At 34.7% G+C, this 14445-nt stretch overlaps 1 protein-coding gene across 1 annotated transcript in view; it reads left to right on the top strand.

Moving 5' to 3' along the window:
- COL24A1 (collagen type XXIV alpha 1 chain) overlaps nucleotides 1–14445 on the top strand; it is a gene marked incomplete at both ends in the record, with an annotated part of 318029 nt that overhangs the window by 39415 nt on the left and 264169 nt on the right. The window contains 2 exons of the mRNA XM_080655503.1: nucleotides 7014–7067; nucleotides 11362–11415. Of these exons, the coding sequence (XP_080511629.1) occupies nucleotides 7014–7067; nucleotides 11362–11415 (108 nt within the window). The remainder of the gene's footprint in view (nucleotides 1–7013; nucleotides 7068–11361; nucleotides 11416–14445) is intronic.

The raw sequence follows: 14445 nt of genomic DNA, 5'->3' as shown, positions 1-14445 counted from the left end.
CTAAAAAATCAATAAAAATATTAAAAATAAGTAAATAAAAATGGGGAAATCATAGTACATCCTCATAGGATTGAAGTGAAGGCAAGTTAAACTAATGTGAGTAAAGCACTTAACATGACATTAACATGCCATGACTATTATTAATAAGTAATAAAATAGCATACAGCTAGGATAATTGAAATCCATATTTTCTAAAGCTTCTCATCATTGCTAATACTTTCTTTAGTTCAATAAATATGCCTCAAAGAGGAAAAGACTCTTTTAACTCAAGTCTGAATGTGTAACAGTGAGAGGAAAGACAGATGACCTAAAGAATCCCGAAGTTTGCTTTGTAATGTGTGATTCCTGAGTCCTTCAAGCTTCACATGAGGAATTGAAAGATATTTAGACTAGTCAAAAGTAGCTATAAAGGTCCAGTTCATGCTTCTCCATAGGGCTGAAGTGCCCAGGACTTACAGTCCTGCTAACAGCCTACAGGAAGGCAGAAGTGGGCCAGGGCAATTTCCACATGGCTTGTATAATTAGGTATTCAAAACAAATAATAAATATGGAAAGTAGGGTGAGGAGAGATGAAAATATAGTGGAGAGCTTTTCATTTAATTGACTTCTTACAATGTGAATATATATTTAAGAGACAGTATTTGAGAAGATGAAGAACTTTGTTATCAAATAAAAATCTTGATTGTCCCAAGATTAAAAACAGTGTATTTGTTAGTATTGATCAGTATGAATATGTGTCTTTGGTTAAATGATCTCAGAGAGATGAAAATTTGAATCTCAGGATTTTTTTCTTCAGTATTCTATTTAGTAGTAGTGCGGGCATGATTTTGACTATAGCTATTCACTAATAAAATATTTTTATGAACCCATATATAAGGAATTTTTAAAAGCCTACTTTTAATTTTAAAGCAACTACTTAGACCTCTTGGAGACTTAATTTTATAAATCTGAATATTAAAAATTAATTCATATATAATAATTTTAAAACATGATAATTATGTCCCAAATAGTCCAAACTACCCATGATTTGTTTTAACTGTACATAACTGAACATTAGGTTTGTGACAGGTGTTAAAAATTACCACTCTGTTTTAAAGGCATCAAATAAAGCTTGCAGTGTGTGGTTTTCTAAAACCAATTTTCTTAGATATTTAACATGCATTTTACACTAGTCAGAATTAACGCAACAGTCAAGATTTATTTTTTTATTTTATTTTTAAATTTAATTTAATTTTTATTTTTTTAATTTCTTTATTGATTAAGGTATCACGTATTTGTCCTCATCCCCCCATTCCCATCCCAAACCCCTCCCCATGCATGCCCCCACCCCCCTGTTGTCCATGACCACTGGTTAGGCTTATATGCATGCATACAAGTCCTTTGGTTGATCTCTCCCCCTTACCCCCACCCTCCCCTACCTTCCCTCTGAGGTTTGACAGTCTGATCGATGCTTCCCTGTCTCCGGGTCTGTTTTTGTTCATCAGTTTATGTTGTTCATTATTTCCCCTAGATGAGTGAGATCATGTGATACTAGAAATACACTTATAAGAACCGAAAATGAGACAAGCAATAATGGTTATGCTGGGAGGCAAATGAATCAGTCTGTAGTGAGTTTCTTTCTGGGCCAACAGTTCTTTTGAGTCCCAATTTCAATGTCAAACAGTTCCTTATGTGTACATGTCATGTGGACAAATGGTGTTAATGCAGGTCCTACCCTCTCTGGTCTGGTCCTGGGCAACCTGCTGCGATGCACAGCTGCTGACTGCTAGTATGGCAAGGCGTCGTCAGCATCTTCCATCTCTGGACTGATGAGGTACCTTTTGATTCTAACAATTTTAATAAAGCATATTAATTCTAATATGTTTCTAAAAAGGTTCCATAATGTGTCACATTTCCCCTTTCAGTTAAACCTTTTTAGATTTGCAATTGCCTTAATTTGCTCTTTCTACAGATTCAGGTAACCCCCTTTGGAAATGGACAGATGATTCCTTGTGCAAGTGGCAAGATGATTTCTTATACAATTTTCTTAAAGGCCAATAATTCTACCTATCTCTTCTGCCTTCATGGCTGGAGCAGTCCTGTCAATTCCTCTCTGTTGCAGGAATTCACATGGTCTTGGAGGTGTTTTCTGAAAATATGCAAACATATTCTCGACTAAAAGTTAATAAAGGAATCTTTTCTATAAATTTGACTTGGGATCCTTTTTCATTTTTTTTGCCCAAACAATTTTCCTTTGGCTTGTTTTGACACCATGTGTGTTTTTCATGGGTGTCTTGCTGTTAGCATTACAAATGAAAGTTAATTTTCTAAAGTAAAAATTTTCTAGATATAATTTACTTACAGGATATTTTTCCTTACATGATATTCTTCTACTATTCCCCCTTTTTTGATTTAAGTATTAGGAGGCTTTTGGAAATTTTATAATGTAGTCTTGATAGCTTTTAAATTTTAATTTTTTGCACTAAAATATGACTGCTTTAGGTTCATTACATGTTATGCAATTATACCATGAGATGCACTACCAATAAAAATTTTAGTTAACACTTTAGGAACAGCTTTTTGTCCAGTACCATTAATTTTTCTAGAATATTCGCTTATTTCACTGAGCCAATTTAAATTATACTTTATAATCCTCTTAGAATATTTATTCAAGGCAATGCAAGAAAAGCAGATTGCATGCTCTTGACAAGAAATTTTGATATATAGTCACAGGATTGATTTTCTTTCAGGGAATAAAGGTTCCTTTTAAAATAGAGGAATTTAGAATATAAAGACAATTCCAATTATTTTTTTTTTATCAGTTATTGTTTAGCAAGAATAACATAGGTAGAATTATTGGCCTATAAGAAATCACTTGCCACTCGCACAAGGAATCATCTGTCCATTTCCAAAGGGGGTTACCTGAATCTGTAGAAAGAGCAAATTAAGGCAATTGCAAATCTAAAAATGTTTAACTGAAAGGGGAAATGTGACACATTATGGAACCTTTTTAGAAACATATTAGAATTAATATGCTTTATTAAAATTGTTAGAATCAAAAGGTGCCTCATCAGTTAAATGATATGAAGCACATAAAGTACTTGGTAGAATGCTTATACATATACTTAAGAAAATAATAATTCCCTTTTCTTGGAGGAGCACTTATTAAAGGGCTAGACCAATTAGAAATGCAACTTTTACTGAAAATACCACATTTATTACTTGTTAAATAAAATAAAAGTCTGTGGCTCTTATGAATGAAAATACATTAGACAGTATAGAAATATGTTGTATTGATTAAGCTATTTTAAAGTTTATAAGGTATTTACCATGTCCCGCTAAAGTGATATGGCTCAAACCCCAAACTATTTTCCTAATGTGGCCAGCTGCTGAAATTTATGTTCAATTCTTTCAGCCTTCCGGTTTTTGCTTTCTGCTGAGCTCTTTGGAATCTATCACATGTCAGGATCAGCCAAGAGATGAAGAGAGTCTATATCTAGGTTTTGGGGGAAACTGCCTTTCTCCCTCCTTCTCTGCTTCCCTCCCTCCCTTCCTTTCTCCTTCCTTCGAATTTCTCCTTCAATTTACAGTCATTCTGGTAGTCCCATACTCTGTCCTCTGACACCATTAGCCAAAATATCTTTGGTTTTCTGCTTGAATTCTAGCCACTCTGTGAGCTAAAAAAGATAGGAAGTGTTGGTTAGAGAGTATACTTATGGAGCTTGTGTAGTTATCAGTAATGTTAAAGTTAAGAATATTCAGGTGATGCTAACTCAAGATCATGCTATTTAGTGTTTCCTTTATGGCACTCGCACAATTTAGCTCATCCATACTCTGAAATTTTTAGTTCCAAATTCTTTTCACTGAAACTTTGCAGCTTTATCAGTAATTCATTCAAGAGTTGTGTTGCCTGCTTTTCAAGATGGCAATAATTGTAAAATTTATTTTAATGATTGTCTTTAGTCTTATTTTTAACACTAACATTTTTATAATCTATAGAGAATTTGATCCTAAATCTTGCCAGCTAATCTAGTAGGTATTATTATTATTATTATTATTATTATTATTATTATTATTACTACTACTACTATTATTATTTTTACAGGGGATTAATCTCAATTTCAGAAAGATTAAATGACCTGTTCAGTCTTTTCACTCCAAATCCCACTGCTCTTTTCATCATATGATCTGATAAATCTGTCCTAACATGTTAATGAGTTTAGTACCTTAGGGAGGTTCCTTACCTAGACAGAGGGCCCTCTGGAGATCCAATGACAGCCCAAAAGAGTTACTCTGATAATGAGGATTTTAGACTATATAGCAGCTCGGTGGGACAGGTGGGACTTTGGGATCCTTTGAGTTATAAAAAGTTATAAAAGGCAGGCAACTTCCTTTTACTCATATTCAAAAGGATATATAGCTCTTATAACAAAAGTCATGTAGTAGTAAGTAGAAGTCAGTACTGAAGGTCAAAGTCAGTTATGATTAATTAATTTATAAGCATTATATTTAATTCCAAGGAGGACTTGAAAGCCAATCAAGTGTGACTTAAAGTGTGTCTGGAGTTATAGAATTAATAGAAAATGAGGGACTATGTAAGTAAGTGATTTTGGAGTATTCTCCTTCAATGCAGAGAGTATGCTCTACTTCTTTGACATTTCAGGTAAAGTTGGCATGTTCAATAATCTTTGCTGTATGCATTTTATACCATGATTAACCCACAGCTGGCCAGGTTCAAAGCTGACTTCATGCTGACTTGCAGTTCTGGTGCTCGAACGCAAGTTGATAAAATATGCAAGCGTATTTGTGTGGGAATAAAAGATATTTGACATGTAGCTCTATAAATATGTTGCCCAATCTATAAAGCTTATGAATGAGAAAGTTCTCCCTTTAAATCTAATTTTGATTGCTTAATTACTTTTCCTACTCTTTTTTTGTTGTTGTTATTGTTTGTTTGTTAATCCTCACCCAAGGATATTTTCCCCCCATTAGTTTTAGAGAATGGAAAGGATGGGGATTGGAGGGTGGGGGGGGGGGGGAGAGGGAAAAAAAAATCAGTGTGAGGGAGACACATCAATTGGTTGCCTCCTGCATGTGCCTGCAACCCAGGTATGAGCCCCTGACTGGGAATTGAACCCAGACTGATGCTCTAACCACTGAACACATGGGTCAGGGCTTTCCCACTGTTTAAATTTTTTTAAATGGAGGATGAAATATCAAATTAGTGAAATATATTAAGAAATCTAAATGAAAATGATATTAAGAAAGTTGACAAATAATAGAAAATTCAGATAGGACCTAAAAATAAGAATGTTTAACATGAGTTGTACTAGTATAAGTAAAAACATCAGCTACAAAGGATTATATTATATTCAGATTTCTCAAAGGCTATTATTTCTTAAGTTCTTACCTCAAATCAGTTGGTTAGGTGTTATAATAGAAGCTTAAACTATGTTAAAATCAGTAAGTAATATTTTTATTACTAGACATTGTGACAATGAGAAAGAAAAGTGATCTGGTTTGCCAATAATTTTCCAAGCAATCTTAACCAATTCAATTAATCTTTCTGTATCTCATTGCTTCTTTATTTATAAAATTTTATTCATTAGATAAGCTCTTACTATCTCTTACAAATTCTAAGTATATTATCTTTTTTTCTCTGATGAAGAGCTGAGTTTTTAAATTTTGAGATATCACTAAAGCCATTTCTCATCTTCCATAATCTTGTAACCAATGATCTAAAATTATAGCCTTAGTGGGGGAAGTGGTGATGGCTATGAAAGGGAAGAGGTCAGCCTGGAAAACAACCTTTTCTTTTTCTTTTTTTTTTTTTTTTAAATATATTTTATTGATTTTTTACAGAGAGGAAGGAAGAGGGATAGATAGTCAGAAACATCGATGAGAGAGAAACATCGATCAGCTGCCTCCTGCACACCTCCCACTGGGGATGTGCCCGCAACCAAGTTACATGCCCTTGACCGGAATCGAACCTGGGACCTTTCAGTCCGCAGGCCGACGCTCTATCCACTGAGCCAAACCGGTTTTGGCAAAACAACCTTTTCTTTAAAAATTTTCCTCAACTCTAGACTATAGGACTCTTTGCCAATGAAGACTCATTTCTCAGTTGTAAAATGAAAAGACTTACTGTTGAGTGTGAGTGGATTTTCTTTTGGTCGTCCTTCTTTCATCAGTCAGTTCTAGTACTATTGGAAAGCACCCCTGTGAAAGAAGAAGCGACTATTTTCCTATTTCCCATAGAGTTAAAGTAGCATTTAGAACTCTATAGGAATGGAAAAGCATGATTAGTTGAGAATGATAATGAAATCAGAATTTGAATTATAAAGAATCTCTCAATTGTGGCCTCTTATTTTATGAGGTGTGAAATAGTTAGAAAAGGAGGTACTTTGGTAAGTAATCATAAGAAAGATTAACAAGAAAGATTAATATTGTACCAAGAACTTGTGGTTGAAACCTAATTCATATTTTTCTTAAAACATAAAAGATAAAGATTACTGGAGTATGAAAAGTACCTATTTTTATAGCAGAATAAAAACAATTTTGGCAATTAGAGGTATTTTTTGGTTTATTTTTTATTCTAAAAGCAATATATGTACATTGCAAGATTTTAGAAAATATTTAAACTTGGAATGATAGCTAAAAATTTTATGAATTATATAAGCAGGTTTCTTTTACTGAAAGTAACTAGTGTACCAATGCTTAAATAGAAACTAAACTCAATATGTCACAAAAATGGAAAGTTTAATAGAACCTTTACATAGGTCCTTTGAATAAAGATGATTTGGTATTAGTATAACTTTAGGAAATAAATCAGCTATGTCTGGAGAATTTTGAGGAATCTCTTTCAACATTTAAACATAAAGCTAAGAAAAAATACATTAAAAATAAATAATTCATGCCCCTCTCACTTTAAAATAATTTAATACCATATAATGTGTATAACTTCTGCTACAACTGAAGACATGTAATATATGTAATCTATGCTTCACCAAGTGTTTCATAACTGTTTTATCTAGGGCCCCAAAGGAGATCCAGGATTTTCCCCAGGTCAGGCTACTTCTGGACAAAAGGTAATTATTTGTTCCTGAAATAAAATCATGGTGATATATGTCAAGCATTTAAAAATTATCTTATCTTTTTTTGAGACTTTACTTGTTATCAGACAGGGAAGATAGAAAACTATCCTATGTAATAAAACCCTAATATGGAAATCAACCGAGCGGCGGAACGACCTTTGGAATGATGGGTTGCTATGATGCCCACTGACTAGTCAGGAGCAGCTCCTGCATTGAGCATTTGCCCCTGAGAGGGAGGCAACGGGCAGTGGTGATTGGGGGGCAGGGATGCCCAGCGGGTGGCACCAGGCTGCCAGCCAAGGTGGATGCCAGCAGGCCCTCCGCCCCCGTTGCCCTGCCTGCCAGTCACCTTGAAAATGGCCCTGATCGTCGGCCAGGCCTAGGGACCCTACCCTATATATTGGGAACAGTCTCTTAGATTTAAAAATTAAAACCTGGCAATGCTACTCTAACACTGAAAAAACAGGATGATGCAGCGATGACATGCGTGGACTCTGGCTTGCACATTTTGTGGTCAGCCCTGATTCTGACACTTATAACCAATTATGACAAAGCCAATTACTTAACTTTTCTCTGCTTCAGTTTTTCCACCCATAAGATGGGGAAAATCGTACTACTGCCTCAGAAGGACCATGTTATGTACTACTTTTTATAATCAGGGCAAAAAATGTAGCTGCCCATACAACAGCAAGATGCCTTTCACCTGTAAGAAAAGTATGGTCACTGGTGCATGCAGCCTTCCAGATTGCGAGAGGGATGTCTGACTGCAGGTTTAGTAGGCCAGGCTGAAGGACCTCCCCTCCCCATGCATGAATTTCATACACGGGGCCTCTAGTTGCATTATAATGAAAGAAAAAATATTTGATGAATTAAGTAAATATTATCATTAATCTCAATCTTACCATTAAATTTTTTTTAGTGTCTACTGTGAACTGCCATTGTACTACCAGCTAATTAGGGATGAGTGGGGCCAAAAATTAGAACAAGATATGATCCTAACCTCAAAAATTTTACTGTTTATATGCATGTACATACTAATACATAAATTCCAGTGCCATTTCATACCTTTTTGTAGGATAGTTCTACATACTTTTATCTTAAGTCCCACAGAAATTGTGCAGTAATCATAATTATCTCGTTTCCAGTTGAATTCAAAGAATTTACACGATTTATCACATGGATAGTAAATGCAGAGTTAATGATATGTCTGAGTTATTTGACTTTTAGTCTAATATGCTTTTTATTTTATCATAATGCTCTCAAACACACACACACACATATGTTTAGGTAAAAAGAAACTAATGTTTTAATGTAAAGTTAGCAACACATTTTTATTAGGAGGAGCTTACTGCTTTCAAGTGTGGATGAATACAAAATGAGTCTTAAGGAATACATCTGGAAGCTTTATTTAGACAAGCACTTGATGAATGTGATACAATTAAAGGATGTTTATGTTTATGTGGTATATATTCACAAACTTTTAAGATCCCTGAATACTTTGGTGGTTCCTGGTTGAAAGCTGATCTTTTACATGGCTTACAAAATCTTTTAAACTTAAAAAATATCACATCGTATTAATATCACATCATATTAATCTGTAAATATTAATTTACAGATATACTAGTACTAACAAGTAAAACAAAAAATAATAATTTTAAATCTTAAAGACTTTCTCATCTCAAATGTCTAACTTCTGGTATTTTGAGAAAATAAATATCTACTGCTTACAACACCCCCAGAGTGATATGTTACATCAGCCCAAATGAATGGATACAGCTCCTTAGGGCACACTTAGGTGCCCCTGGTGGCACTGCTGAAGTGGCACCTGAATTAAATTACATCAAGGTCCAATAGTATTGAAAGGGTGCTTCATTATGGCAAAGAGTCCCTCCTTATGAAATAATATGAGTATGAGTAAAGCCACAACTATTGACATGATAGGTCCCAGTGATATGTACTTTGAGATGACAAATTGCAGAGAAATAGATAGAATAGCTTAACCTCATATCTTTTCTTTCTGTGTATAAACAATGCTATCAAATGTGATGATGTGTAAAGTTTGGAGAAGATTTTAATGACAGTTGAGCTGACTGCTGCTTAGGATATCTGGGCCAAATTGTTAAAACAATAAAAAATTTCAAAATGCAAAAAAAAAAAAAAAAATCTTAAGGACTTTATTGCTGTGATGGAACTGAGTTCACTGAATCTAAATACTTTAGAAAGGGAGTGGGAATTTAATTGATCCCTTAGTTATTACAAGGAAAAAATATGCAGTCCGAGAAACAAAAAGGTATCTTTTAAAATATCTACATAAAGGACATTTAATTTCTTACTGAAATTTCAGAAATTAGAGTTCCACTCTGTTTTGGTGACTGCATTAAATAAAGTCCTCAAATTAAGCATTTAGGTGGCTTCTCTGTGCAAAATATACAGTGGTTCTGAACGTGTTCAGTATTTATATAGAATACAGACTGATTCAGCCTGGAAGTGGGGGCTTGGAAGTATGTCAGTTTTTGTTTTGTTTTGTTTTGTTTTGTGTTTTTTTTTTTACTTTTTGAGTCACTTATATACTAATTGTGGATTATACTAAAAAGGAGAACTATAGTAAGATATAGGATTTAATAGCAAGTTACCAATGAGCTTTAAGTGAAATCCATCTTTTAAAACTGAGATATATTTCTAAAATGGTAAAATTTAAAAGCAACTTCTTAGAAATTATATTTACATTAAATTGGGTTCAATTCAGGATATTAGTGATATACATAAAATATAAATACAAATAAAATATAAATATTAAATTGGTGGGTGTATAGTGGCATTGGGAAACAATTGAATTCTATTTAGCAATTTTTACAATAAATATATGGTTATAATGAAACAATAAAAGCAATGCAGGGGCTAGTCCTTCAGAATGTAATACCCACTAAAGAATATCTCTCAGAGTGCATAGATAATAAGTGTTTAAGTCCTTTTGGCATCTCATGGCAAGCAAAGATAACTTAAATAATGGTAATTTTTCCTTTCCCATAAGACATGTGAGATATTATTCTAATTTTTCATATAGAAAAACTTTGAAGGGGAATCAAGTAATCCACCCATGATTAGAGCTAGTGGAAGGAGATGAGCTCCTATTTCCTATTGCAGTTTTCTGTTTCCTCTATCAGAGTAATAAATGTAAAATAAATCTGTATCATCCTATCGCAAATGGAAGACATCTGAAATCATTGAGAAGGTGCGTTAAAATGAATATTAGAACAAGTGGAAAAGCACTGCCTTGTTGATAATTAGAAACATCATCCTTTTCTGACTGCTTAAACTGATGACATATTAAAATAGACAATGCCCTAAAAACTAAACAGAGCATAAAGAGTCACTAAGAGGTTTATTTGGATTATTACCTAAGTACTCTTTTTTCTTTCAAACACCATATATATGTAAATAAATATATATAAACTTTTGCCCAGTAAATTGCTGCAGTGGAAAAGGGAAAGTAAGGGAGGTAACGAAAAAGTGCACCTAGAGAAAACAGGTATAATATTATTCCCCTCCCCCGCCCCATTCCTTTTTGACAGGCTTCTCCCCCCACTCAATTCCGCCCACTTCACCCCTATACTCTCCCCTTCCTACCCCAAGACGCGCTGGCAGCCCTCATGGGAGTTGGGGGAGGAGGGAACCGAGGGGCCTAATGGGTGAAGTTTGGTCTGTTGGACCAAACACAGTGCCCTCCTGGTCATTTTCCACTGTAGTTGCGCTCTAGTGGTGCCTTTGCATGGAAGGCGCCCTTGCAGTCCCGCCAGGGGAAGGGCCCCTTTCCAGGGGGAACTACAGAAACGCAGCCCTGCTCTCCACAGCCCTGCATCGTGAGGTTCAAGGTTGCACATGGGAGACCCCTCAGGCTGTGGGTCCTCCCGAAAAGAGCAGGACAGATGCCACATCAAGTGCTTGTAGAATTTTAAAGTAAACTTTAGTTTTTAAAACACGGTAAACCTTGGAGCAGTGGGAATTGGGGGAGTAAGTTCATTCCTAGAGAAAAGGACATCAGAGAAAAAGGTACAGGACCACGGAGGTGGGGAAGCGCAGTCCAGGTTTTCAGCATTGGATGAAAAGGCCCGGGAGCTTCAGAAAAGCTGTCAAAAGTTCTCAGAAACAACGTGGAGCTTGAGTCAGATTGTGAAAATCAGAAATGAATGCAGTTAAGATCTTGACGCCCAAGATGAAATCCTGTCGCAAGGCAATTCTAATTTTCAATCCTCTTTTATACCATTGAACCTCTGTGTTTTGTTCCTAGGGTGATCAAGGCTTGTCTGGATTAATGGGCCCCCCTGGTGTGCAAGGTGATAAGGTAAGATGCAGTTTTACTTTGACATAATTAGGTGTCCTGACTCTAGGAGCTCTTCATTCCCTGGATCTCATTTGGCAGTTGAGCTTAAAGCCAATGTTTTAAATTGCTTTTCTCAGCAGTAGGAATTGGGATGCTGTCCTAATCCAGGAAAGTGGTGCCCACAAAAGCTAGGGTTGTATGAAAAGGAAAATAAAACCCTTCAGTTAATGATGAGAACGTCACTGATAGAATATGGAAGATGTTTTAAAATTATATTAGGAAAGAACCTACTTCTGAAACTTTGAAGTCACTTTTTAAGTTTCATATATCCAAAGGAGTTACATTTGGTTATAGGTAATACACTTGGCTTTTTTTTTAAGGGGTTCTTATTTTATTAGGAAATAATAATCTGTGCCATGATATATATATACAAACGTGAAGCCTGATGGGAAGGGTGGAAGTGAGGATTGGGGATGGCTACTACAACACGGTAGTCACACCCATATGACTAAGTATTCTCTGAGGTTAAAAGAAATACTAGCACAGCTATGCTAATTATTTCATAAAATATGTTGTGTACATTTTCTTCTATGTATTCAACTTGTTTCCCCTCAGTACACTGAGTTGTTGATTTTCTACAGGGGATAAGAAAGACACAACATTTCTTTCTAAGCTATTAAGAGCCCCGAAATATTGGAGGGCAGTATTTGACATTGTATGGATGTCTAAATACATATAAACATTAGCTGTGTTGGTGTTGTAGTGTGTCATATTTCTTCCCTCTTGGGAGATTTAGGTTGGAGGTGATAGTCAGGCTCTGGTTACTTGGCTCAAATTCCATCTGCTATTTTCTGGTTCCCATAAACCTTGGGTAGGTTGCCTAACCTCTCTAAGCTTTAGTTGCCTCATCTTTAAGATTTGAAGATGATACTACCCACTTCACAGGGAGTTCTTAAGAACGTGGAATGAGATAATCCATACACTATACTGCCAGACAAATAGCAAGCCCTTAATAAATGTTAACCATCAGCTATTTATCTGGTTTTGGAAAGGATCCTGACCTTGTTTGTTTTTCTTCAAAACCCTTGCTAAGGGCTGAATTGTTAAATGATGAAAAAGGTTGTGATCTCATGGAGTTTTCCTCCCATGACCACACCACACCACACCACACCATTATTCTTATGGTCCTCAGACTAGTCTTCATCCTAGATGGCACTTAGAATCTGATAGCTCCTTTGAGGTTGCTGGTTGCTCCCATGGAGACATGAAACTGCAGAGTGATCATTTCTAACAGAATTGGTCATGATATACAGTCATGAATTTGCTAGATTAATGCTGCTTAGCATACCTCTGACCACTAAGGATACCTCTGAGGAAATTGTTCTGATGAAGGGCATCAAACAAAGAAAATCTCTTACTACAGAAATTATCTTAATTGTTCATTTGATATTAAGTATAGTTATTTCACCCTAAATAATAACTGCAATATGAGAGAAAAACAAACTAATTACTAGTTTCTGAGGTTAGATTATGCCTATGGCTGATGAAATTAGCAATCCAGAAAGAAAAATACTAAGTAAAAGTTGACTGATTATTATGTAGAAGAGGATATAAGGAAATATTATTTATAGAGAAAATTTTAAAAGACTAATGTTAACCATTAGAGCAGATTATCATTTGAAACTTGAAACTGTATTCACTTAAAGCAGAATACGTTAGCTTCCAAAGCCCTCTGCACATAATATATGGATCTTGTCCCATCAGTATTTTAAAACATTAAGAATATTTTTTTTTTACTCGGTGTAAATTTAGTAAAATGAAATAGCATTAATTTAAACAAACTGGGAGGGGGGATTGTGCATCTTTCACAGCTCCTTTTTCTGCAATATGATTTTTAAAACTTATAAAATCTGGGCTTTTATTGTTAACTAATAGAAATAGAATGTTTAGGTAAATTATTAGCTGTTTATAAGGTTTACTAATTTTGATTCATTTTTGAACTACTGAGGTCATGCTCAGATTTACTTCCTGCAAACAGAATCAATGCTAGTAAAACCTAGAATAACAGTTCATATTAACTATAACCTAGGGACTCCTTTCATCATTTCAGTTCTAACCCTAAAATCGTAGATGAGTTCTATAGTCAAGATAAGAAGTTAAGTTATTCATGTTGTGAGATATTGCTGATAAGCCCAGGGAGTTTAAGAGAATTGCTCAGGGTCACTCAGAGTTATGGAAAGATTAAGAGGTAAAACTTACTGATACTGAATTCACTGTGCATTTAACTGTTCTGTTCATATTATAAGAGATGAATAAGGTACTAGGGTTTTGATTAGTATAAAGTTTCTTACATCTTTTTATTTGTTAAACTATTTTATGAATTATTATAACTATGACTACTAACATTAATAGTTGCTATAAAACTTTGTGCAGTGTTCCAGTCTCTCTGCAGCTCTTTGAGATTGATACTATGTTCAGTATGTTATAAGTAAGTGGAGTATAAAAGAGTTAAATAACTTATCCAAGGCTACAGAACTATTAATTAGTACAGTTAAGACTCAGATCCAGGCCTATTTGACACATGGCTGTGCTGTTAATAACTTGGAGTACGGTTTCCCCATTAATTAATTAGTTCATTAAGCCAATTTTTGTTAGATGTGTATTTCAGTATTCTGACCATCTCAAGAATGTATGGAAGAGGAAGTAAAAATTTTTTTTCATGAAAGCTAAGGGAACAAATATAGTTTTGGATAACAGATAATGATGACTTCATTATTCCTTTTCACTGGGAAAGAAATAATTCTTCTAATATAAACCATACTCAAGTAATATTTAAAATGACTGCAAGAAAGTTGTGTAGATAACACTGACAACTCTTGAAAACCGTTGAGATAAAGAAAAGATTAATGTGAAAAATGTTTTGAAAACTAGAATTAATATTGAGTCAGAAATAACAAAGCAAGTAAATCAGCAGCAATATTTTCTTTCACTCTTCAATAGATTTTTTTGGTTTGCTGTTTTCTTTTCCCCCTTTTATCTATCTCTCCTGGA

The sequence above is a fragment of the Plecotus auritus genome (genome assembly GCF_963455305.1).
Source record: "Plecotus auritus genome assembly, chromosome: 2".
NCBI lineage: Eukaryota > Metazoa > Chordata > Mammalia > Chiroptera > Vespertilionidae > Plecotus > Plecotus auritus.
Note: the sequence above shows the minus strand (reverse complement) of the source record. Positions and strands in the feature narration are given on the sequence as shown.